The sequence below is a fragment of the Clinocottus analis genome, unplaced genomic scaffold, assembly GCF_023055335.1.
Source record: "Clinocottus analis isolate CAN_PGR_092001 unplaced genomic scaffold, fCliAna1.0.p SCAF_3, whole genome shotgun sequence".
NCBI lineage: Eukaryota > Metazoa > Chordata > Actinopteri > Perciformes > Cottidae > Clinocottus > Clinocottus analis.
The window spans coordinates 14,507,048-14,533,369 of record NW_027176042.1 but is presented as its reverse complement, the minus strand read 5'-3'; the positions used below and the strand labels follow the sequence as shown (position 1 = coordinate 14,533,369).

The window sequence follows — 26,322 nt, the reverse complement described above, 5'->3', positions numbered from 1 at the left end:
GTTGCTGAATCAGACCATGAACCTACAGAGGATGTTGTTGGAAATATCAGTGATAATGAAACTCTTGAAACAACAGAAATGACAGTAATAGTAGAGACCGCAATGCCTGAAAAATCAATGGAAAGCTTGCTGAAAGAAACGGACAAATTTGACACTGCTCAGACTGAAGAAGTTAGTGATCAAGTTCAAGAAAATGCTCAAGATGGCACACTTGTTGGCATCGCCAATCTCAATAGTTCAGGTTTAGAATCACGTTCAACAGACTATCGACAAACAATTGAACAATCAAATTTCGGGGAGATGCCAGATGAAGAAGTTCCCAAAGTGTGTTCTTTAACAAAAAAAGAAAACAAGGACAATGACGAGTACACAAACTGGTTCAGGCAGGATGGAAATATACAAAGCAAATATGTTGTGAGTCAGGATGTAGAGTCTTCTATCACACCTGAGATAACCACAGAAAAACTCAGCAGAGAGCACACAGAACCCGAATGCAGCATTGAACAAGACGTATGTTCAACACCAAAAGAAGAGTTGCATGCAAATGAGGGACAAAATAAGATCTTCAACTTACCTAAGGTCAAAGGTGATTATCATTCTGAGGTTTCTGTAAACAAACCGCATGAACAGGATGTTGAGCCAACAGAAAATCAAGAAATGTCTCCACTCGATTACTCATCTGAAAGTGTGACAGATAGACAGCATGTCAAAGACTCTGTGGCTGAATCAGACCATGAACCTGCAGAGGATGTTGTTGGAAATATTGGTGATAATGAAACAACAGATATGACATTAGTAGTAGAGACTGCAGTGCAGAAAAAATCAATGGAAAGTTTGCTGGAAGAAACGGACAAATTTGACACTGCTCAGACTGAAGAAGTTACTGATCAAGTTAAAGAAAATGCTCAAGGTGGCACACTTGTTGGCATCGCCAATCTCAATATTTCGGGTTTACAATCAAGTACAACAGATGATCAACAGACGATTAAACAATCCCATTTGAGGGAGATGCCAGATGAAGAAGTTCCCAATGTATGTTTTGAAAGCAAGGAACCACAAATCAGCGTCACAGAGAGAGTTGACACTGCATTGAGTCAGGTATTTGAGATGGAAGGCAGAGTAGAGAGGGAGACAAAACCCAGTGCTGAACAAACAGGTCAGCAGAAACAGGAAGGACTCCTCTCTGAAACGGAGGAGAGTGCACCTTGTTTACAAGACCGGCAATCAGAAATAAATGCTCCTTTTGACTCCCAACCACAGCAAAACAACAACAGCTTCAACTCCACTGGTAGCAGAAGAAAACTGGGATCTAGCCGCAGAAACAAAGGAAGACAGCATGTCAAAGACTCTGTTGCTGAATTAGACCATGGACACAAAGAAGAAGATGCAGAAAGCACCAGAGGTAATGAAGCCTTTGCCACAGTACAAATGTCATTGCCAACAGAGAGAACAAGTCATGAAGAATTAAGTCAAGAGCGTGAGAATGATATCATGCCCGTGACACATGACAGCTCTTTGTATTCAGCCATTACGTCTGGTTATTCTTCTGAGGTCCAGAGCCCCACTCTGAAACACTATCCAGAGGCTGCCCTGGACAGTTTAATTCCTAAAAGTAAAAATCTTCAAGAAGATTATAATGAAAGAGAGAATGACTTTAAAGCGGAGGTGTCTGATAAATCAGTGGAGGCCACGCTAGAAGAAACAGACAAATTGGACACCGCTAAGACCGAAGATGTTACTAATCAAGTTAAAAAAAAATGCACAAGATGTCACACTTGTTGGCGTTGCCAATCTCAATAGTTCAGGTTTAGAGTCAACAGTAGGTCAACAGAAGATCAAACTATCAAATTTCAGGGAGATGCCAGATGAAGAATTTCCCAATGTATGTTCTCAAACAGAAAATGAGGAAAGAAACGAGGACACACATGGATTCAGGCAAGATGAAAATGTACAGGGCAACTATTTGGTGACTGAGTCACACGTAAAATCAGAAGATTTTTCTTTCACACTGGAGATAAACACAGAAAAAAGCGTAATGAAGGAACGTAATGAAATTGAATGTGATGTTGAGCAAGCAGACTTTTCATCATCAGAAGAGAAGTTGCCTACAAATGAGGAACAAGCAGAGCATGTCGACTTATCTCAAGTTAGAGGAACTTGGCATTCACAGGAAGCTGTACACAAAGTGCATCAAGAGGAGATCAAGCCAACACAAATGCAAGAAAGGCATCAAATGGATAACACATTGATTAAGGACACTGAATCCAATTTACAAAGATTGCCTTTAGAAAGGATTGCTCCTTTGGATTCCCAACCTCTGGACAATTCTCAGAATATTACAGGCTTCAACTCAACAGGGAACATGACTAAATTGGGGTCAAGCCAAAGAAATGGACACCTGCATGTCAAAGACGCTACAGAAATGGCATTAGTAATGAAGACAATGACGCAGGAAGAAACAAAAGAGCAGACCGACCTAGACTCCAAATCCGCTAGGGAAATGAGATCAAATACATCAAGTGTAAATAACAAAGAAGACACAGAAATTATGTCAGAGGATGACACAAATATATTACAAAATGTGATGGGCAACAACACAATTGGGAGAACAGATATTACTTTCAGCTCAAGCAAAGATGACTCTGTCGAGACAATAAAGGAAGTCACTGAGGAGGAAGACCACCTCATAAAAGAGATTGAGAATTTAGGTCAGCTTACAGGACGTGACACAGTTAAAATGGACTTGATTCAATCCCCAGAAGTCTTAGTTTGGAAAGAGGATTCAGACATACAGAGTAGCTCATATCAGGACGACGTCACCGCCAGGTCAAACACTTCAGATGAAGCATTTCAGGTCCAAAACACAGAAGCTTCAAATGTTGACAAAACGACTATTTTACAACAGACAAATGACACATCAGAAACTGTTGGAAATGTCACAATTAAAGACTGTCAAACAGGAGTGGAGGGTACAATGTATGCACATGATTATGAACAGGATGAAGATGGAGCACAATTTCAAGATCCTACAAAGAAAGAAAACGAAGCCCAAGAAATAAATGTTTCAAAGGAGATGTTTTCTGCTCCACACAACAAAATTGACGCTACAGTTGATATTGGCCTCAATGAAAACCTCCGAGCAGAGCCAGCTGTAGATGTGTCTGAGGAAAGTGGAATTTCCAGCCAACAAGGGATACAAGAAAAAAATAATTTAAATGACAGTGATTTGCCAGGAAGATCCAAACAGAAGAGGAGAAAGATGGGCTCTACTCGCCGTACTCAACTCAATCGTAAACCAGAGGAAGAGAGAGTAGAAAATAAAAAAAGTGACAACGAAGAAGTTGACATGAGAAATCTTGACAAGATGGAAGTAGTGGAGGAGTTAACAATGATTGCAACTGCGGAAGTAACGCAGAATGAAAATGCAAAACCGTCACTGAGTCTTGTGTGTAAAGAAACCAATGAAACCAGCACTGCGGATGGCATGAAGCAACAGCTACAAAGCTCTGATCTGCAGAGCAACATGATGTCAGACAAAGATTATTCAAAGGCTCTCCCTCCTGAGCAATCTGGCTCCCACAATGAAGATGTTGTTGATCCCGTTAAGTTTGTTCATGAAGCAGATGTGGAGCCATCACAGATAGATGAGGTGCATATCAGCTCTGTGTTCGCTGGAAGAAACACAAACACTGGTATCTCAGGGTTTGTGTCTTTAGGTGAGACCACACTGAGTAGCCAAAATGACGAGGTAAGGCCAGAGAGTGTAAACATAATACAGGACCAAGCTTTGAAATCAACAGAAGCTCTTCTTTTGGCCGATTTGGAAATAGTGAAATCTGTGGACAAAGGAGGAGCTGGAGAAGAACATATTACTGCTGAGTCGAACGACGCAAATGAAGGAGCTCACCAAAAAAATCCACAGATGAAAAATGCAAGTTCATATTTAGATACAAGCAGCAGGAGAAGAAAGATGGGCTCCACCCGCAGGAGTCTCCGATCAGGAACCAAACAAGAAGACTTGCATCAAACGCAGGACGTGAGTGATGAAGCAACAGAGACTGCAACTAATGTTGGAGATGTAACGACTGAAAGTTTCCCAAGGATCATAAAAGATGAGCTACAACTTGATGGAAAACACAAAGACGCTGGCTCTGAAACAATAGATTACAGCCACAGTGGTGAGGTTCACAAACCTCTGTCTCACCAAACATTTGAAGAAATGCAACTATTAGAAACAGAGCATCAATTGACTCCCAGTGATCTCCCTGTGATGCCATCCACTTCTCCCAAACATGATTTAATATCAGAATCAGCCTCTGGTGGAAGAAGGAGAAAAATGGGATCTCACCGGAAGTCACATGGACACCAAAACTATGAAAACCAAACTGCAGTAAGGGACAGAATAACAGATACACCAAATGAGAGCGATGTCAGAAGTATCGGAGAAGAAAGCGCCATCAAGACTGAAGAGATGAAAGAAGAACGTTTGGGCCTGGACAAAATACCAAAGGTAAGCAGCAAAGAGTACTTCTTCTTACATTATGATTGTTTCACATTTTACTGAAACTGATGAACAGCTAATTCTGAGCCTTTGCCCTGAAGTGAATGATCATTATATATATATATATATATATATATATATATATATATATATATATATATATATATATATATATATATATATATATGCACAGTAAGGGAATGTTGTGCTGTGCTTTCTATTTAATAAATAAATATTCTTGTTGCAAGAACAACAAAATGACCATATGAACCGAAATGAGGAACATGTTTTGTGACACCAAGTTTCACATGCTGAAAAGGAGAACATGAACATGCATTTTGCCGCTTTATCTTGATGTGGTGGTGTTTGTTTAAGCTTTTATTTGTTCACTTCACAGGCAAATGTTTTACTAGTAATGCACTTTTTTTATTTAAACACCCTTTTTATATATTACAATACAAGCCTAGTTACTTATATGTTCTATTAAATGTCATATTTAACATTTTATCATTTGGAAAACAAATGGGAAAACAATAAGCGGATAATCTAAATGTCATGAATTGAAGGGGAAATATGCCAATCTAAGTAAAATCTCCCCTCCTGTCACCTCGTGTTTGAGATGTGTTTGTCTGTTCAGGTTGATGAAAGTTACAAGAAGCCATTCTCCAAACTCAGCACTTCAAAGGAAGGAGAGCACCCGAGGCCTGCGAGGTAAGTCTGACATTGAGAAACAACAAGCCTTGTCCAGCTAGCCAGCTGTCAGAGATGATGCTTTATTCATATCAACATGGGCCAAATGTCGGTAAAATTACTATAGCATAATTTATTTGATCAATTTTAGTTTGGAAATCAAGTCTCATAACAGCTGATTAGCACATCTGAGTGAGATCACTGCTGGTCTGAGTAAGAAAGAAGAGAGATGAAAGTGATATGCCTGATGGAAATGAAAATATTCATAATTCCCTCGATCAGTTAAATTTTTAACAGACAGACAAATGTCGGACGGTGTTTTTAAAAATTTGTTTTAAGTAACTTATTGTATGCTCAGTTGTAGGCATGTAGAGAGAGATGCGTGTTTGCGGGCATTTAAATTAAGAAAGTTTGCTTTTTCTGGGGGAGTTTTTTGTCTGAAAATCTTGTATTATGCTTTATGTTTTTTTTATAAATTAGGATGAAATTAATATTAATTTACCATAATTACTTGTGTAAGTTGAAAAAAAAAACCTCAAATATTTTTACATTCATGTGGTTTTTGTCTTTTTTTTAAAATTCAAATATATAAACGTATGGCTTGGTCGGGGATACAGAAGTCAGACGACTAAAAACTTGCCTGAATTTTCTTTTTTGTGCCACTGTATGTGCTGTGTTTAGTTTAAAGTATGCTTGGTTGTCTGTTCAACAGTGAGAAGACACCTGAATCAGTGACTCCAGTTCAACACCATTATGCTGAGCATCAACAGAAATTGTCTTTGGGTAAACAGAACATTCATATTCACACACAGCAGTTCGATATAATGAGAGAGGGAAGTTTAAATAGAGAGAGAGAAATATAATGTGTGACCATAAAATGCTCTTGTTTGCAGCAAGTCGAGCAGATCTGAGATCAAACGCTTACAATGTGATGATGGTTGGAGATAGCAGTGTGGGCAAAACCTCCTTCATGAAAAGAGCTCAAAGTGGAAAGTTTTCATTAGATATACCTGCCTCTATTGGTAAGCTCCTGATCATCATATTCCTACAAATGTGTGTAAACATACAGAATAATGTTACATAAAGGCTTTTTGTAGGACTTGATTCCTGCATGTGGACCGTGGTAGTGGAAGGAAAACCTGTAGTGCTGAAGTTGTGGGATACAGCAGGTCAAGAAAGGTGAGTATCATGTTTTACAGTGCATTTATTGGGCACTTGTAGCACTTTTTGCTGTTGTACTCAAACATAAACTATTAGTGAAAGTAGAGAATACATTTTTCGTAATAAATAAGAATAATTCAAACGGCACCCAGCATTAGTATTAACTATGTTGGTGGTTCGGGTGCCTCAATATGCCCCTGTTGATGTAGATTCAAGTTGGTCAAGCTGCCTTTAAAGAAGAAATGATGAATTCGCTGGTTTCATGTGTCTCATGACTAGCGTGATGAAGCACTTGATGATGAGTGGTGTTGTCACTTTTTTAGTGTTTGTATAAAAGCACTTTGCTTTTCTGGTGGCCTGATACGGGTTTTCTTATTGTCACCCAAATCTGGAGGCAGCATCCTGAGTACTCAGCAGTGAGCTGAGCAGTCACAGCTCCAAACATTTGAAAAGTTTCCCTCAGGCCAATTTCTAACCGGTTTCAGAACTGGTTTTGCCACACCTCAGCAATGTTGTGTATGCTGGAATCAACAGATGGTTACTGTTGGGGAATGCAGATGTTCACTAATGTCCTGATAGAGTCCACAGAGAGCCTCCTAAATGTCAGCATCGAGATGTACACATACAGATGTTAGTCTAGAAATACAAATAAAAGGAAATCTCATAAAAAGACATAAAAAGTTGGACACCCTTGTGGACTTATGTAATAACACGGCTGTAAAGAGAGTGAGATTTACTCAACATTGAGAGGGAGTGTGTTGCATTGTGGAGGCCATTACGCAACTGTGTGCCTCCAGGAAAAATGTTCAGAATGCTTCTTGTGAAAAAAAGCTTCTCTGCAAACTGAACTCGCCTCTCTCATTAGGCTGTTAGAGGCACACAACTAAACACCTTTGAGCTGTTTCTGCTCTGTGTTCCTCACTCGCCTTTCCCAATTAAAATAAATGGTGAAATCAGTTGGCAGCCTGTAATCAGATATTATTCTTTCTTATCCTTCAAAGGTTTCATAGCCTCACAAGACAGATTTTCCACAAAGCTGACGCATTTCTCTTGATGTATGACGTCACTTCCTCACAGAGTTTTTCTGCAGTCAGCTACTGGGCAAGCTGTATTCAGGTATGTTGTCACTGGTGTTGTTTGTAATGTTTTCTTTTGTAACAGATGTTAAAACTACATGTATTATTCATGGCCAGACAAACTGTAAAGTTGCATTCGTGCATTATTATTTTTAGAACCAATGCAATACTTTTTTTGTATAATTCATATTCAGGAATAGAAAAATGTTTTTCCACAATCCAAAGTTCTCAAACAAACCAGAATGATATGCCGTAACGCTAAGCAGTCATACATGAAATGCTATTTCAAAAGAAATTGGAAATGTCTGATCAAAGGATAAGTAAAAATGTCTGACCAGGTATTTGTTGTTACAGCCAGAGACACATGGAGGTATTTAAATTTAATACCAAGCCTTTATTTAAATAGTTATGCTTTTATATTCCATTAAATTAAAAATCTTCTTCTGAATATAGTCTAAACAACAACAAATGTAATTTGTAATATTCATCAATCATACAATGCATATATTGATATGTGTGGTGCATAACATTTTCAGTGTTTATTTGAGAACAAACTACATTAAAGCTTGATTAGGGTCAATAGCACATGAGACTTAATTGTCGGAAACATGTAAGCCAGACTACAGTCAGATTTGTCTGTTGAGAGATGTTTGAATTGATATCCAAACAACTTTACAGGAGGGGGCTGCAGAAAGTGTGACCATTTTACTTGTTGGCAATAAGAGTGATCGAGTAGAGCAGCAGGTTCAAACTCAGGAAGCGGAGAACCTTGCAAAGGTATGGGTCTGTGATACTACTTCCTTGCTCACGCTTAGTTCAGAATGTAACTAATTAGTTCTGATCAAACAGTCACACTAAAGACAGAAGTTTTACTTCCACAGGAAAACAACTTTGAATTCATGGAGTGCAGCGCTGCCACAGGGGAAAATGTGATTCAGTGTTTGGAAACTGTGGCCAGGTAATGCATGATGGTTCCTTTGTCTTGTGCCATGTATCACACCTGGATGACTTGAATATGTTCTTTATTATCATTTGTGCCGTAACGTTCCTTGTCTATCCGTGCAACTGATTGTGTTGTGATTGTGTTATTGCCAGGATGTTGAGTCAAAAGGTTGACGCAAGAGATGAGACCACGGTGTTGCACAAAGAGCACCAACCAAAAACATCGAGATGTTGCTGAACAAGATGAAAACTTACTGAAGTGGAGAAATCCTGCAAGCAGTGAACATCGTGCTCTGGCAGAGAGTTTATATGTACATCCCAACTAAAACTGGAACGCCAAACATCTTATAATCAACTATATTACACATTGGGTTAATGTATGCAAGTTACATTTATTTTTCACAATTACTTTTTCACAATCATGTACAATCATATATATATATATATATATATATATATATATATATATATATATATATATATATATATATATATATATATATATATTCTTGAACAATTTATATTATTATTGCTATTTTATCCATTATCTTGTTTTTCCCAAAAAAATGGTTTACACTGGTCAGAGGGTACTTGGATAACAAAATATTTACAGTATATTGTTGAAGAATTTAAGTGTAAGATACTGTAGTGCCATACAATATATTAAATGGAACATTTACAGATGAGCTTGATATGTTCTGATATGTTTACTATACTATGGCTTGGTGGTCTCTCTTTAGCGGCTGGTCAATGAACATTGTGTTCAATGATCCAGCAAATAGTTATTACAGAATGAATAATGATATTTTTTTTAAAATAATTTGTGTTTTATCTTGTTAGACTGATTGTTCAGACTGAGGTAGTTGCCTTTAAAGATTCACACTGAGAAACTTAACTTTCAGCACTTTCTCTCCTTATGTTTGAAAAATAAGTTTCAACAAAGAGAATATCATGGGGGTTCAAACAATTTCTTTTCTTTATGGAAATTCAAAATGTTTCTTTCGCAACATGTGTATGAAGTATGTGTTAGTGCCAATTTCCATATTATAATTTTAACAGTAATTTAGACTCAGATGTTTATATTATATTATTTAGATTCATATTATAGTGATTGCATAATTGTATTTTATTTTGCTTTTAAGTTAGAATATGTTTTGCACATGCATTAATTAGAATATTCATAGATAAATTGTGACGTCTGAGCTCACGTATTGTACACTGTCGGACCTTTTTTACTTTGTGACAAGAATTCAGTAAAGAACGGAGCGAAACACTGTTTTTCTACCGTTGTTGAAATGCATACACGCGTAGACTCGTTGTTTTTTCCGTCCAAGAGTGGTTAAACAAATTAATTAATTAAGAAACAGTAACTAATAGCCATCGGGTATTTTAGCCACTAAAGTATGTTTGTACCTTAAACAGTGAAATTACAAAATGGAAATTACAAAATGTGTTACCTCATTGAGTATTTCTTAAAAAATACATTATATGTAATATAACACAATAATTACATGAAGTTTCTTTTGATTTGTTTTCTACTTGTTCTAAATAAGTAGCGTTGATATCATTGCAGTTGTCACAGAGCTGCCAGATTATCAAAAATACATTTCACACATCTATAATTAGACAGTGGTAGTAAAATACCACCAGGCTTTAAACATACATTTAAATTATGTTGTATTATGTTTGTGTATTTGCCTGCCTGTGACTTAATGCCTCATATTAAATTGTTCTCATATCATGCCTTGTATTGCCCTCATTGTTTAACCTAAGGCACTACTTGGCTGCTCGCATGATGTTTGTTCCTGACGCGTATAATTAAAGACAATGTCCTGTGGTGAAGTCCATCAAGTTTATTCTTACCAGAAAACCAAAATAAAACCTTCATCGGCAGAACTTAGTTGCCTGACCCCTCGTCAGTTTGGAGAGGCCTGGAAGCACTCACCAACTACAAGAGACCATCCTACCCACCGAGGACAATCAACAACTGGCCAACGTCCTGAATGGGTTCTATTGCAGGTTTGACAAGCCCACTTTCACCCTGCCCATCTACCCCATCATCAAACAACCACCTCCAATCTCTGCCTCCTCCTCACCTCACCTCTCCCACCCATCCCCCCTGCGGCACTGAGGATCTGCGAAGAGGACGTGAGTCGGCTCTTCCACAGACAAAAGATCAGGAAGGCTCCGGGCACAGACGGCGTATCCCCTCCTGCCTGAAAGTCTGTGCTGACCAGCTGGCCCCCATCTTCACGCTGATCTTTAACCGATCACTGGAGCTATGTGAAGTGCCCTCTTGCTTCAAGCGCTCCTTGATCATCCCGGTCCCCAAGAAATTACTAAATTCATACATTTCAGTTCAAGTTCTTTCCAGGAAACAACCTAAAAGTTATGGGGAAATTATAGACATATAAAATGCATTGTTACTAGAAAACCTTTGAAATGGGTTAAGACATGGTGCATGCTGAAATAGATTTCTTGAAAATGTTGGTTAAATTATGTTTTTATTTTATAAAAAACAAACAGTCATAATGTGATTTTAGGATTAGGTTAATATTACATGCACAACATTGTAACACTGAACCTGCATAATAAAGGAATATTCATTTATGAGATGCAGGAAGTGTCTTTATGGATGCATCTTAAACTGAAAAAATAAATAATGAGGATCTATGTTCTTTCACGTCTCGTTTCCAACTAAAGTTCAGGCTCTTAAGAGTCTCTGTAGAGCTGTTCTGTGAATTGTATTAACTGTTCCTCACAGCAACAAATTATTTAACTGCACCTACTGCTGCATTCCCTTCTAATGGCTGAAAAGCTAGGTTCTTGATCTGTGTGTGAAATTTTTTTTTTGAGAGTGATATTGTCTGACGGCCTGTGCAACATCCGAAGCGGTCCAGTGGTGACGGATTAAAGCATCCTGCAGAGTGAAGGGTCCGTCTCTGGTTCGTCTCACTCCTTTACAGGCTGCTGTGCTGCGCAGCTCGAGTCCTATCTCATGCACAACTTTGCGCAAATATATTTGAGTTTCATTTAAACACTGCACCTCTGCAAGAAGAGAGAATGAAAGGAAGAAAAAAATTAGTAAGTAGTCCTGATCATTTTCATACTTTAAATTTTGAAGCAAGGTTTCCAATGTGTTTAATTGAAAATGATTTACCTAAAGTGAAGTTTGGGGGCTGAAATCGAACGCAACGTAAGCCTGTTAAAATAGGTTGTGATTTCCCGTCTGGACCCAGTAAACCGTGCACAGCCATCTCATAGGCTTCCTGTGAGCGCATGTCGACGTTGGAATACCTGGATACAAAAAATTAAACACATCTAGTCATCTGTCTGTATACAAATAATAATTAAGCACCTTACTGTGAATCTGCTAAAATAACTTTATGGACTGATCGTATGTGCTTGGATTCTCATTTAAAAGTAACACACACAGAAAAAAACACTTGAATATGAAGGAATTTAAGAGCAAAAAATATTTCATAAAGTGTATGTTTATAGAAATGTTAAAAATAATCAGATTTAGTTACATTAATAAAGCCTTCTGATTGGCTCCCTCTAACATCGCCAAGACTCTGTCCAGCTTATCCTGTGTGATGTGACCTATTGAACACAACAACATTTAAGGGTGAGAAACAGTAAAAGGAACATTAACTGATAAAGTGAGCTTAAGCTGTGTTTAGCCAACAATAAATAAATTAAGTGTCCTCCATTTGAAGGATGTAAATGTAGCAACGACTTACATGCTAGATATACACCGACAGAAAATAATGAATTTACAGGAACAATATAACAGAGCAAATGACTATGACAAAATATGATTGAATAGCAGTAGTTAGCTAACTAAATGTTACTTTAGTAACAATACTTTATCTCAATTGTGATGATCTAAAACAGTGTTTTATGAACAGAATCAATTGTTGAAACTAAACAAATACAGGAAAAAAGTAAGCTATCATACCGTATGTGGATCTTTCCACAACTTTGCCTTTGTGAGAGAAATCATTTGTTGCTGTCCCAAATTCACCCTCCAAAGTGTAATCCTGTAACATCCAAACAGCATTAAACATGTGTATAATGTATTTTCATTGCATCTGATGTAAAACCAGCAAACATGTTAAATTACCCTTGTGACTCGTGTTCTGTAGAAATCATTTAAAGCTTTGTTTCCATTCCCGACAGCAAGAACTAAAAGGTATACAAAATGATATGAATATTTTAAAAGACTTTGTAAATTAAATACAACATAGTCTGAAAAAAAAAGTGTTTTCTCTTGCAATCAGCTGTAAAATCGTACCCAGAACACCAGAAGAGAAAGCATCCAGGCGATGTCCCACTCCTACTTTAACATGCTGGAATTCAGGTCCAGTCACTAAAACACACACAGGAAACACATTTTATTCACTTTCATACAGTCAATCTGCACAAAACGTGGCATCAGTTAGTTTATGAATCTAAATAATTTAGCGGCAAAACATAAACAAGAGTGCTAGTGGCATTAGTAAAAACTACATTTCAGTTTCACAATAGTAACTAATGTGCAACATGTGTGAGAACAAAAAAACAAACAAGTAATGTCCTTGATAAACAATATTGTAATTTTAATTTGACTTGGCCCCTTGTTCAACCAGTATTGTTAACAATTGAACAAAAGTGTTGTCCTCAATTTAGGAGGAGGGAGTGTTCTTGTTGTTTGGCTACTAAAACATTGTAAAAATGACAGTGATGTTGGCTCACGAGACAAGATAATATAAACCAAGTCATGATTTTGTATTACTAAAAAACACATTACTTGAGTGAGTCAATAAACTAAACAGTTTAAATTCTATGTATGAGTGCATTTCTTTTGTTTTTGTAATGTAATTATTTAAATTTTGAGGGCCGACAGCATTAGATGAGAAGACGTGTGTGTTTGGACAATAAGCAGGTGACCCAAGAGATGAAACTACACACATACCCAGAGGATGCTTGGACAGTACTTGCACGGAGGTGGCAGTCAGTGTGAGTCCCTTGGATGCTTCAGTCTTACTGACTGGTTGCGTCAAGAAGCGGACCCGTTGAGGAAGTGGCTGACACGGTGTATCATTTAAACCTGCAAGAAAACATAAGCAGAGGTCGAGATACAGTGATTTATACATAATCCAAGGTTACAGATCATCCTGAGTGTCTTTTGTTAAATGTTAATCTACACATTAACGGTAGCATGCCTCACAGCAGACAAAGAAATATAATTGCAAGTGTTTGATACGATTTCAAGATATGTTGTCCTCACCTTTAAGAAGACTTGTCTCAATGCTATCACGAACGAGTTTCCAGTGGACACCAGAAGGTTTGTACACACAAAACAGACCCTCTAACCCACGAAACATCCGAATAGCTGGAGTACCCATTACGTCAGTGACATACGGTCGTCCCCTTTTCTTAAACGATGTAAGGTTACTTCTCTTGAGACTTATTACGGGTAAAAGTTTGTTTTCGGTTGATTTTGCTCCACTTGAAAGCATGCGCAGTAACCTTCGCACATGCGCATTAACGTCTTTGGTAGATTTACGTTTTGATGGCTTCTTTTTTGAACATACTGCCGCCTGCTGTCCTGGATGTATAAAGGCACACTAAAGCAATCGGAATCACCAGGATAACAACTAGCGGCAATATAATTTTGGTTGGAAATAGGAGAGGAATAAATTAATTGACAATTTTTTGGGAGGTATTATAGGAAAATAAACTGGGGAATGAACACTGAAAGAGCTTAAACTTTATACCACTGCAGACGACGGTAACAGGAGCTGTCGTAAAGAAAACCAGCGAAGAAGAAGACAACCGGCTCGCGAGGACGCAGGTTTACGACACAACCGTTGACAGCTCTGAAGATTTGACTTCGGTAACTTTAACGCTACGTATTAATCCTCAAATCCTTCGTAGTGTGTTTACTTGAGTAATGTTACCTTTCTGACGGCTAACTCTGCAAACAAAGGCCGACAAGTAGCAACACTGTCTCCCGTAACGAATAAAATGTGAGCTTGCGATAGTAGCGTTAACGTTAACGATACATTTTACGTAACGTAAATAGGTGCGATATTTTGTATTCTAGTCCGAAGTTGTAACCAGGTCGTAGCACCAACGTGTGTTTAACAATGAACCTGTGACGTCCTGTTACGTCTGCATAGCACAGGGTTGCATAGTTCACTGTCAGTATAGTCACAACAGCAAGACATTTCCATTCAAACCAGAGCAGGAGTAAGTAGGGGTAAAAGGCTAGTAAAACAACACGCGTATAAATCATGTGGTAGCTGAATTATTTGCAGCTGCTTCATTTTCAGGGTGGTGGTTCACCATTAGACTAATAATACTAGGATACCTGGTTTAAACAGCCATCCTTAAAACCACTAAAAAATAAATGCTCCAGATACGCAGGTGTTTTCACGTGATGTCCAACTCCAGGTTTGAGCATTGACCACAGTAAATGGGGAAAAGAATAATGGGATAAGACGAGGTGTGGAGTTTCTCAGTGACATCTCCTGACCTTTTAATACATGACATGACATAAATAAGTCCCAACCGGTCAACTCTATGTCAGCTTTGGCTATGAAAGGTTCAAGGTTAATTCAAAACAGTAGATGGCGTGTTGAGCCATTTTCCACCCATGAAATGCCAATTTATCCAATGATTTTGGTTTGAAATGTCAATATTAACACCAGCATTGATGTTTCATCAAAGTACAATTACGACAGTTAGACAATTTTGTTTAGCATCACTTTCAAATACCTGATTATATAGTACATTTTATGGAAGGACAACTTACACCTTTATAATTTGTATTGGTACTTAATGTAGTGTCAGCTTTGAAAAGGGTCTCAGGTGCAATACTTGTTAAATTGAGATCATTATACTTAACTATGTAGAATTTAATTAACACTAGAAAGTCTAAAATGACAATTGACTACTCAACAATTCTACACACAGGCTTGTATCTGAATCGCTTCCATCAAAACAAACTGGTGAGGAGTCATTTGATTTGTTTTTGCTTTGACACTAATCAAGTCTGTGGTCTTACCTCTCCAGCTGTAATGCGAGCTACTCTGCGCTGGGTGCTATGGGATGTAAAAGACACCCTGCTGAAGGTGCGTGCATCTGTGGGAGAGCAGTATTGCAAAGAGGCTGAACGAGTGGGCTTGAACCTCAGTCCTGTGGAGGTTGAAGCTGCTTTCCTCCAGGCATATCGACATCATTGCAGCAGATATCCAAACTATGGCATCAGTCAGGGCTTGGATGGACGGTCTTGGTGGATGATGGTGGTGCGGGACACTTTCTGCCAGTGCAGGGTAAAGGACCCAGCCCTGCTAAATACAATGGCTCACAACTTGTATCATAACTTCTGCAATGCAGAGAACTGGAAGGTAAATTACAGATGACATGCGGCATACACATAAAATAAATGATAATGAAGTAATGATAACTAACAACTTATTTAAGATTACAGTAATTGTCAAACAATTGTTTAAAATTGTCTTTTTGTAAAGCTTTTTTTTGTGCATTACTACCAATGTTTGCTTTTTATATTAATGTTTACTGCAGTGAATGAAGAAGCACAGCAAATGTAAACTTACAATTATGTGTTGTCTCTTTATTTTAGGTATTTCCAGACTCAAAAAAGACCCTGGAGAGATGTACTTCTCTCGGACTGAAGCTGGGTGTGGTATCAAACTTTGACAGCCGCCTAGAAGAGATTTTACGTGTTTGTGGCCTGCTATCTCACTTCAGGTTTTTGATTACATCAGAGAAAGCAGGTGTAGCAAAGCCGAGTCCAGCCATCTTTGATCAAGCACTGCAGAAATGCGGAGTAGTGGCTGCTAATGTAGCTCATATTGGGGACCACTATGTGAACGATTACCTCGCCTCCAGGTCTGTGGGCATCCACGGGTTCCTTTTAGACAGACACAACAAGCATAACCAACCTGACGTTCCTAAGGAGCATCGGCTCCGCTCCCTGGAGGAGCTACCATCACTGCTTCAGCAGCACATGCACTAATGCCAAAGAGTCATTGGCCCAATCCTAATCCCCACTATCAGGGACTCAGACTTTGAGGTGTGCTCCAACAAAGTCTGTAAGGGTTCAGGGCTGTCCCACTGTCAAATTGTCGAGTGTTTGAGAGCTCTCTGGCAGACATTTTGAGCCCTTTATAAACCCTTTCTTTTAGTTAGCATGAGCTGCAGATAAGGGAATTACCCACATTTCAGACGTTAAACACAATTACCAGTGGAAGCATGGCGACGTAAAAAAAAAAAAGGTAAACAAAGCGGACGGCACGTGGGTGTTCAGCCTTGACAACATTAAGGATTAGAGATGAAATTATAAACAGACAGGAAGTCAGAGGAATGCGAGGAGAGATTATATTAATCTGATTTACATTTATTAACCTTCGACAAGTAAGTCGATTATTTGAAACTACTTCTCATCTTGTGAGGAAAAAGCCTGGTAGACTTTAAAATTTAGGGAGTAAAAAGTATAAAATAAATACCCACAATATGCAAAGCACTGTCTCAGTCAGAGTTACACCATTTCAGGTCCTTGCAGCCTGTCAATCACTTAACAGGTCAGTGAGTCCATGATGGTTCAGGGTTGAGGCCTGAGAGGGGACACTGGGATTTGGCCATGGACTCAAAAGCTACTTAGCCTGACTGGTTTAGTTTCTGAACTAATTTCTGGGATGAAGTCATGTTGACCTGAGTGGGCTCTCAATCACTCTAGAGCTCTAATTAAATACCCCTGCATGGCTACTATTGTCAAGAATATAGATTTAGCGATGCACATTTGTTCATCATGAATATTTAAAACTGATCAAATACTTATTTTCAATACCAGTCGGCTTTCTCGCTCTCTATTCTCTTTACAGTGAGTTCACACACACACACCCACACACACACACCTGTCATTGTCACATGATAGCCTCGTTATATTGATCCATAACTCCTTATTCTCAATGTTGTCAATCAAATGCAACATATATTTACAGAAAAGAAAAAAATGGGATGTAATATAAAAACTGTGTGTACTGATAATGTGCTTTGACTGTAAAAAAAAAAAAAATGAGAGCCATGCCTATCAATTAGTTGTCGAGTTTTTCTTTGAACTGACCCTTTGCTTGTTTTCATTTGATGACAACAATAAAGGGACAAAGTGGATATTTAAAAACACTACAATCTTCTGTGCTAATATATTTTAATGAAATTACTCCTCGTGCTACATGTGTTGCCCTGAAAAGAGACGACTGATCAGGTCAGACATGTTTCAACATTGCTCACTCTGAATAACATTGTTCTGCTTTGTAGAGACACCTCTTAAGGGAACAGGTGGAATTTCCTGTGTGGATGCATTTGTTTGATGGTCTTCTAACTTATTCAGGGCCTTTGGTTGTTATTCTTAAGTTGTTTTAGTGGAGAGGTAACAGCAAATGAGAGGGCTAGAGAGAGATAAAAATGTGGATGTTGTAATTGCATGATTAGCACTTCATTTGTCACCCATCTGTCTTCATCCTTTCATAATTAACATTGACTGGTGCGGTTCATGAGGCCTTTGTGGTGGCAGAATTGTCCACTTTTCCATGAAAGGTCTCGAGAAAAGATTATTTTGCACTTTTTTTTATCAAAAATGAAAATTAATATTTTTTTTATCAGTGATATTAAATATCTCCACCCTGTTTGCTTGTACATTCCTTATCCCATGCACAAAGGAACAGGGAGGTTGTCATATTTGGTGTTTTAAAACTATAGTGTGAAATCAACTTGAACAAGTTCACTATAAAAAAAAAAGTTTTACATCAGTCTTAAAATAATATATTATTATTGGCTAATATAAATGTTCATCCATACCGGCCCTGAAAAGGTCCCCTCCACTGTAGATAATGGTGGACAATGTTCAGTATTCGTTCTTTATACAAAATAATAGAATACAGGTCAGCTCTCGCTAAATAAGGCTTTAGCTGCCTGAGGTAGTCAAACTATTTTTTTTAATAAAATTCCTCTCAACAGCCACTCAACAAGTAAACACTGTCCAGCGGAAACACGAAGAGGGAAGTTTGTTCTCCAAAAGCTGGAACTGTGGACAATACCAACCTGATTTGTCTCATTCGGATTGCTGAAGCCTCATATTAAGTAGAGAAAACAAAAAATTAAGTGGATGTAAAACTCTGTAATCATATGCAAACTTCAGCCATCATGAATAGAAATGACAAAAAGAATCCTGCTGCATGTAATACAGATGGATGAAGTAAGTTCAGCTGCTCTCGAGGATCAGCTCCTAGTGCAAAATGACCTTTGCATGCAATTTGGGTGAACTGACTCTTTAACTCAAGTTCTGAGCTTTTGTCATGATTCGTGTCAGTGCTTAGTAGCAGAGAGAACAAGGCAAGCTTGCTTAGCCCTAATACCTTTGTAAATACTCTTATTTCAAACCATCTGGTCAGAGCCAGATACTGGGAATGTTGGGCTGAGGATCAGAAGGGACAGAGGAAGCAAAGGAAAAATACCAAAATGCCATTGCAATTCAAAGCAGAGCTCCAGCCACTTATGGGAAATAGGGATTGACTCGTGTCCAAATCAGATTTAAAGGGTTCAAGAGAATTTCCTGATGTTGACAACACATCCTTCCACTGCGTGTCACGAAATGTGAATCAACACAGTTTATTGTGTTTTGATTTGAAGTCTTTGATTTTTCTTTGCTTTAATTCCCCGGTTGATTTAATTTGTTTCCCCTTGCTCTTCTTTGTATGTTAAAGGCTATTGTGGATCTTTAGGGAAGCGCCCACAAGAGCTGCTTAATTCAAAGCTGGTTTAGTAGCTCAGCCAGACGGCTCTGAAGAGCTCCACAGAAATCCTATTGCAGACATAATGAGATTGTAAATCAAATCGAAGCTCCTCGTGCAGAGAGCGAAAGGGAAGGCGCAGAGGAGATGCAGCATGTCCAGAGGGAAGTTCTCAACCAAATGACATACAATGGACATTTTAAAAAACAAGATGTATGTTGCGCCGTCCTGCACGTTGAACAAAGGCTTTAATATGAATAGGTGTAGATTCTGTTAACTCAAAAAGACAAATACATAAACCGAATGGCAATACGGAAGACATAAAAACATTTCCTTCAGCTATAAAAGCACTCAAGAGTTCAGCTCTTTGTTGCAGTTGTGCCCCAGGTTCAGAGTTGCCATTTCTGTGTCTTGAAATATTCAGTGAAAGAGAAAAATAGAGGAGCAGAGAGACAGAAAATCGGGGTATTTGAAGGGAGAGAGAGAAAAAAGAAAAGAGCCTTAGAAGTGAAAAGAAGGTCAAGCAATGAATCTGGTGACAGAGAGAGAGCAGCAGTTAATACGCACATGAATAAATAAAAAATATGCACACATATGCACTTTCATTTTTAATTTCTTATTGGAAAACAAATAGTAAAGGCTTTCCACCTGTGAAAACATAAATCTGGCAAAATAAAAGGTTAATGCATGAGAAGATCAACCTATATATATATATATATATATATATATATATATATATATATATATATATATATATATATATATATATATATATATATATATATATATATATATATATATATACATATACACACACACATTTCATTTTTTAGTTTCTTCAAGATATTTACACATAAGAGCAAACAAAAACATATCCTGAATCTAAATATCCTCACATACTGTAAACAAAGACAAGTGTATCACCCCTTTGAGTCTTTTTGGCATATAAATACCATCACAATCATTTTACATCTTTTTTTGTTCCGTCTCATCTCAAAAAGCACATGCACACTTTGTATCCCAGTCAATTTTTATTAATTATTTTGTATTCCCTCACAGATTATTATTACGTTTATTAATTATTATTAAATATACGTTTTAAATTAAACCTCAGAGGCGCTTTTCTTTAAAAGTCTTTAAATTCAAAGCAGACGCAATGCTATAACACACCACTCTTTAAATTGAAAAAGGTGTTTTGTGCTCTTTAAAAATATAAACTGTGATTTTAGAGCACGCATGCTTCAGTGGATGTGTACAAACTGTCTGCCTCTTCCCTTCAGTGCTCATTCAGGCAAAGTTGGAAAGTGTATTTGGCATCTCTCATTATGTGGACACTTTTCAAGTGTCTGCATTATACAATAAGTGCAGTTTTTGTACGAACATTGAGCATAGCTTGCAGAAAAGTGAAAAGTGAAATACATTAGAACTGTGGAATAATGTGAATGTGTCGATACAGTTATAGCTTGCAAATCAAAATACCTCTGATGCATGAACACGTTCAAATACAGCTCAGGAATAAAACAATTAAATTGACACATATTTCAGCTTCAGTAGCAACACTGGAGTCATCATAGAATCAAAACCATATTGGAATAATTTTAAGTTGTGTGAGTTTAATTATTGACTGAGTGCATGGATTGTGATCCAATCCGTCCATATAACAATTCCTACTCCTGTAACGTGAAGAGTGAGTTCCTTCTTTAAAAACAGACACTAAAACTTGTTTAAAGCATCAGTTTAAACCCACCATCATTTTTCTTTTTAGAAATGTTCTGTGTGCTTGTAGAGTTCTGATTGAAAGTGATTTAAGTTATTAAAAGACAAAATAGGAATTGGGGTCTTCCGACTTAAATGAACGATTGTTGTCCCACAGACCACGCAGGATGATTCATGGCCTCAGATAGTGTTTCTTGCGTCTTCCAGGCCAGCCATAACCAATAATCAGGACACACAGAGCTCTTCCTGTGGAGGATTTAGAGGCAGCTTCTGTCTCAGAGCTTCAGTCAAACTGTTGCAGTTCTGTGTGTTTCCACCGAATCACAGAGTGAAGTAAACATGTCCCCACGGTGCTTTAGGTCGACAGTCCCCAGTTGGTGAAAAAAATAAATGTCATGGAAGATTTAACCAGCAGGCCTACCGTAGCCACATTGACCATAATGTTTCTTCGCCATTTGCCAAGTCTGCTTGATCTGAACACGTGTACCTCTTTGGATGCAATCCTGATGAGTTGTGGGCTGCAATGATGAGTCAAAATAAACACGCCATGATGCAACAGCTCATGTTCCAGCAAGAAGTCTTTTCAAACCACTGAAAGGGAAATAATAAAAAGGGATTTTGTGGTTTTCCGTAAGGACTACAAAGCCTTTTAAGAACAGGGCTGACAGTATTATAGATTTCTATTATTGTCAACAAATATCATCCGTCTCTGTATAGCCAATTCCTCTGTGCCATAGAGCTTCATTAGTTCTCCAAACATTAAGAAAACACATAAATTAGCTCTGAAATTACACTAGCGTTGTTACACATTCCTTCATCATGATTATGAAAAATGTGCAGTGTAGTTTTTTTTCAGTAAATCCAACATGTATCGCCCTTCTGCTGTAAATAGTCACTAGCACATCACTTGGGGTTTAATCCACAGCTAAAAATAGTCTCTAACACATGCACGATTTACGACTGTTTGAGTAGTGTTTGAAGTAAAGCTTTTTTTTAAAATAACAAAACAATATATTTGTAACCTGTTTCTTAAGAGTTACACATCCATTGGGATCAAATGGTTTTGGCACTGAGAAAAAGACCAGGGAAGTTGAAAAATATTGAGACATAATTTTAGATTTTTCCTGTGAGATTTCCTGACAACCGGTAAACTATAAACTAGCCTTAAACCTTAATGTGTGTATCATAAATATAGTACCACTCTCAGAAGGATAGCAGGATGCTACGTGCTTCTCTGGGATGTAGTAATGTGCGTGGTTCCGCCGGCGACAGTCCTGCCTCCACCAGCAGCTGCACAAGAGAAGACTCACAAACGTCATCACTTCATCCTTCAGATGAAAAATATTTTTGTCTCATATTGTTGCATGACTGTTCCTTAACACAAACAGTGTATCAGCCATGATCCTAGCAAGCATGGATTATATTTGGCAAAATATAAAGATATGACGCAAACTGTTACTCACTGTAAAAGTGTACACAACAGCATGATGAGAACACACCCAATCACACACAACACCAGCAGTGTGGCAAGAGTATGTTGTCTGTGATTAGTTGCTACAACAGCAAGCAGGTCTGCATGCTCACACCTCATCCCCATAAAGCCTTGATGACACCTGCAACAAGGAGGAAAAATAACATTTGACCAGCAAAGTATCAGTCAAATTTTAAAAAATGACTAAATAAAAGAGCCACAGATACAAAAGTCCAGTGAAAAACCAAGGGGAGCAGGTTCACACAAGGACACTGCAAGTTAACTTGGGCCATAAATGTCTCGATATGAATTATATATTTATGACAACAGTCATCTGTTTTTAACGAAGACTAAATATATTGCAATGATTTAAGGAGTCTGTTGAACCTATTAAACCATAGATGTGATGTCATACGGTTCCTGATCTCTGAATGAATCATTTAGAAAATAAAACAATGACTTGTGAAAGGAGGTGTCCATGATTAATTTTTTCTCTTGCTTCTCCAGAAACATGGAGACCGCATTTAACACAATTACAGCCTTCTGGCACGAGTTACAAAATCTCACTAATGTCTCTTTTGTAAGACTGCTCAGCAAAATCCAGACCTTTAAAACGCTAAAATAACAAAAAACAAATATATAATTGTAATGGAAATGAAAAAATGAGGGGAAAATATTCTTTCACGTATGTGAAATGATGCCATTACTATAACTTTACGGTGTATTCTCTCAGATTTCATTCCAAGAGCAGGTTCACCAATAGCAGCTGCTGAGTTTAATCTATCAGCTTTCACGTCAAGTGAATGACAACACTCAACACTGTTGGCATTTTATATTTAAGACAGTTATGACTTACACACATGCAGGTGTCTCCTCTAATATCAGGAAGCGGCATGTGCCGTGGAAGCAGAAATGGCGATGGGAGTCTGGACAGTCATCAAAATGAGACCGAACAGCCGCGGCCACAAACTCTGTGAGGTTGGAAGAGAAGATATTGTTGACATGTTAGAGACATATGTAGGCTTTTAAAAGACCATGAATCACTAATCGTTCCCACTGAAACTATCTACTAATAAGTAGGTGACTTACAGGAAATGACAGTTCAGTTGTTAACTACAACTAGAACATGTTTTTAAACCATCAACCAAGTACTTCTCCAGAGCATGAATTGCATTATCGAATATAATCTAGCCAGAAAACTAAATATAACACAGGTGAATATCATACATCTAAAAATAACCTAAGCCTGCAGAGACCTGAGACAACGACATGTACTAAATCCTAAAGCTGATACCCACACCACCAGCGGTAGACTGAAGCCTTTTGTTACCAGTTGCGTGTGGGTTTGTGGAAACTTACATCTCTCACTGTACCTGGGAGGGACAATTACAGTCAAGAAAAGTGCTGGTGAGACGCTACAAACAAAAACTTGTGTCAATCAACCCTTATTGTTGCGCATATCACTTTGCCAGAAATTAAAACCTGACTCGGCTATCTCAGTTTTCATTCTGACAAAACAACAGAACAATCATTTCCGATTAAAGAAACACCCAGAAAGAAAAACAAGACATTTCTTTCACGTAAGCTGTACAGTCAGACAAATTCCTGCATAAGGGACGCAAACCAAAGTCAGTGTTCCCTGAGCAGAGGAAACAGATGCACAGTGTTGCATTCAGGGTGGGAAGGAGGATGAACATGCAAACAGATAGCTGCATTACAGCCTTCGTCACACACTCCATTCCAACGGTAAATGGGCTTTTGGATTGCAGCCTACATGTATTGTCTCCTTTCAGACACTGTGAAAGCCCTCTGTTGTCCCTGAGGCATCTGCCTACCAAGCCCTCTCCCTTTCCATGTGATTTTGGCAGTGGAACGAGAGGAACATTGAGACAGAAACCAGCTTTTAATGGCGTGTAAAATGCCTTTCAGGTCATAATTCACAGGCACATCTTTTGTGATATTGACGAGTATACTGCCCATAATTTTTAATTTACCACAATTTCTGCCCTAACTCATATGAAAAGGATCAATTATCAGTAAGTGCCACACTGTCTGCATGTGTTGATGCAGTGAAGCTCAACTGGAAGCTTCACAGTGTTGAGAACTCTTGTTGAGCCAACACTGAAGTGAGAGCGGATCAAGGGTAGCAATGAGGATGCGTTTTAACCTAATATTTGTTTTTCTGTGACTGTGCTGGGACTTACTTTTAACTGGATGGATGGTAGTTGTTGTAGTAGTCGTTGTGCTAGTTGTGCTTCTGCTGCTGGTCGTTGCAGAGCTGCTTGTTGAAATGTTCGGAGCGCCAGTGGCGTTGGCATCAATGGACGGCATCAAGCTCGGTCCTGCTCCAAATGTAAAGAGGAAACCTGCAGAGGATAGAATGAGCAGCTGTCGACGTATGATATGGTCCCAATGTAAACAAATATAGAAATGAAAACAAGTCACTGGAGGAACATAACATCAGATTAAGAACACCTGCTGTGGAAGCAATGTGCCATCAGAGTAGATCAAGATCTTCAGAGCCTTCGGGAATATGAAATACAGGCTTTTTTTTTTTTTTGCTGGAGATGGCTTTACAATAAGCTTAAACCTTCACTTGCTTTTTGACATAACATGACAGTATTAGAGTTACTTTTCTCTGGAGGTATGGAGGTTGTTGTAGTGGGTGCAATAGTTGTAGTAGTCGTGCTTCTGCTGCTGGTTGTTGCAGAGCTGCTTGTGTTCGGTGCGCCAGTGGAGTTTGTATCAATGGAAATGCTGGCTTCCATAATTGTTGTACTGCTTGGTCCTGCTCCAAATGTAAAGAGGGAACCTGCAGAGCGGGAAAAAACAGCTGTTATGAATAGAAATAACAACAAATCCCTGCAGAAATATAATAACAAAAGTACCAAAGAGCTCACTGTATTATAAAATATTATTGTATTATAATTTTCTCACAACATAAGGAGAACCAGGAGTCACATGTTCTGTGATATGATGAACAACATGGTTAGACCCAGTAATCTGCAGCTATCATTTGACTTGTGTGGTATCGATGCTTCATTGAGTAACTACTAGGCGACAATAGTAACAGGGTCAAGCATTCACTAAAAGGATGAGACCAGAGCTCTATAAATACACACGGCAGGTCCTGTGAAGACACGCAATAACAAACAGAGATTTAAACCTACTCATATACACAGGAAGGGAGGTTGGTTGTCAATTTTAAGAAATATGGTAATTTTGCCCTTGTTTTTTTCACACCATAACAATGCATAACACATAACTCCATCAACATAACACTTTGGTTTAATTACATAGATGATAAAGAAAACACCATCAAGCACCGTAAGGCTACATCTAATCAAATTAATATGGAGTACCATCGATTTATTAAATATATTCAGGAGAATTGTACCAATTGTAACTGCAAATCAAGAAGGCATCCAGTGAATTCATAAATAATACAATCAATAGTGAGGAATCAATGAAATGTGTAGAAATGTTTCAGAATATGACATTGACACAAATTTAAAAAAAAGAAGCTATTTTCCTTACAAAATGAGTTACTCACCGCTTATGAGAAAAATTGTATCCCAGAAAACACGAGTCATCATGATGATTTGCGGTCTAAACCAAAGTAAGTTGACGGGCAGCTTCTCCGAAATGCGGGCGTGTGTTCAGAAACCACATTAGTGTTGCAGCAGCAGCGACCATCCGCACAGAAAGCATTTAATCCTGTGGTCACAGCACAGACCCTTCGACTGAAGTCATTTACACACATTGGATTGTGGTCGATTGTTTTGTATCTTTCTTTTTTTTGGCCGAAAGCAGGAGAGTCTTTAGCAGGATGTCCGAGCGTTTAACTTCAGTGTTCAATTGAGGAAATCCGTGTAATCCTGTCAGACGCTGACCAATTAGAAACAGGGAGGGAGGGGTGGGAGGAGGGGTGTCATCTCATTATTACCGAAATGTAAATGTGCC

The 26,322-nt window shown here is 38.2% G+C and overlaps 4 protein-coding genes across 4 annotated transcripts; 2 read left to right on the top strand and 2 right to left on the bottom strand.

The window, feature by feature from the left end:
• The first annotated feature begins 1,858 nt into the window (after window positions 1-1,858).
• On the top strand, window positions 1,859-8,780 carry rab44 (RAB44, member RAS oncogene family). The gene is made up of 9 exons (XM_068593399.1): window positions 1,859-4,510; window positions 5,139-5,212; window positions 5,904-5,974; window positions 6,085-6,213; window positions 6,289-6,370; window positions 7,354-7,468; window positions 8,107-8,205; window positions 8,310-8,386; window positions 8,524-8,780. Exons 1-9 carry the CDS (start codon window positions 1,859-1,861, stop codon window positions 8,606-8,608), a joined length of 3,384 nt encoding a protein of 1,127 aa, XP_068449500.1. The 3' UTR covers window positions 8,609-8,780.
• A 2,075-nt stretch (window positions 8,781-10,855) lies between these two features.
• trub2 (TruB pseudouridine (psi) synthase family member 2) lies at window positions 10,856-14,219 on the bottom strand. The gene is made up of 8 exons (XM_068595189.1): window positions 13,643-14,219; window positions 13,328-13,462; window positions 12,668-12,742; window positions 12,497-12,558; window positions 12,332-12,413; window positions 11,901-11,973; window positions 11,531-11,667; window positions 10,856-11,418 (listed from the first exon to the last, which is right to left on the bottom strand). Exons 1-8 carry the CDS (start codon window positions 13,872-13,874, stop codon window positions 11,189-11,191), a joined length of 1,026 nt encoding a protein of 341 aa, XP_068451290.1. The 5' UTR covers window positions 13,875-14,219; the 3' UTR covers window positions 10,856-11,188.
• hdhd3 (haloacid dehalogenase-like hydrolase domain containing 3) lies at window positions 13,988-17,563 on the top strand. The gene is made up of 3 exons (XM_068595190.1): window positions 13,988-14,251; window positions 15,433-15,767; window positions 16,004-17,563. Exons 2-3 carry the CDS (start codon window positions 15,438-15,440, stop codon window positions 16,397-16,399), a joined length of 726 nt encoding a protein of 241 aa, XP_068451291.1. The 5' UTR covers window positions 13,988-14,251; window positions 15,433-15,437; the 3' UTR covers window positions 16,400-17,563.
• Window positions 17,564-21,175: 3,612 nt separating this feature from the next.
• On the bottom strand, window positions 21,176-25,968 carry tgfa (transforming growth factor, alpha). The gene is made up of 7 exons (XM_068595059.1): window positions 25,913-25,968; window positions 24,992-25,171; window positions 24,564-24,725; window positions 23,216-23,330; window positions 22,352-22,501; window positions 22,087-22,178; window positions 21,176-21,479 (listed from the first exon to the last, which is right to left on the bottom strand). The coding sequence occupies exons 1-7, from the start codon at window positions 25,953-25,955 to the stop codon at window positions 21,472-21,474; spliced, it is 750 nt and encodes a 249-aa protein (XP_068451160.1). The 5' UTR covers window positions 25,956-25,968; the 3' UTR covers window positions 21,176-21,471.
• Between the last annotated feature and the right edge of the window lie 354 nt (window positions 25,969-26,322).

Bases quoted from the DNA above. Each gene is read 5' to 3' on its own strand.
- rab44 (XM_068593399.1), top strand. From the start codon at position 1,859: ATGCCAGATGAAGAATTTCCCAATGTATGTTCTCAAACAGAAAATGAG. The intron at 5,975-6,084 runs GTAAACAGAACA...TCTTGTTTGCAG, and splicing joins TCAACAGAAATTGTCTTTGG to CAAGTCGAGCAGATCTGAGA. The intron at 6,214-6,288 runs GTAAGCTCCTGA...GGCTTTTTGTAG, and splicing joins AGATATACCTGCCTCTATTG to GACTTGATTCCTGCATGTGG.
- trub2 (XM_068595189.1), bottom strand. From the start codon at position 13,874: ATGCTTTCAAGTGGAGCAAAATCAACCGAAAACAAACTTTTACCCGTA. The intron at 12,414-12,496 runs GTAATTTAACAT...TGGATGTTACAG, and splicing joins ACAGAACACGAGTCACAAGG to GATTACACTTTGGAGGGTGA. The intron at 11,419-11,530 runs GTAAATCATTTT...CTCTTCTTGCAG, and splicing joins GCCCCCAAACTTCACTTTAG to AGGTGCAGTGTTTAAATGAA.
- hdhd3 (XM_068595190.1), top strand. From the start codon at position 15,438: ATGCGAGCTACTCTGCGCTGGGTGCTATGGGATGTAAAAGACACCCTG. The intron at 15,768-16,003 runs GTAAATTACAGA...TCTTTATTTTAG, and splicing joins GCAATGCAGAGAACTGGAAG to GTATTTCCAGACTCAAAAAA.
- tgfa (XM_068595059.1), bottom strand. From the start codon at position 25,955: ATGATGACTCGTGTTTTCTGGGATACAATTTTTCTCATAAGCG. The intron at 24,726-24,991 runs GTAACTCTAATA...TATCCTCTGCAG, and splicing joins CTCCATACCTCCAGAGAAAA to GTTTCCTCTTTACATTTGGA. The intron at 23,331-24,563 runs GTAAGTCCCAGC...CCAACCTCACAG, and splicing joins TACCATCCATCCAGTTAAAA to AGTTTGTGGCCGCGGCTGTT.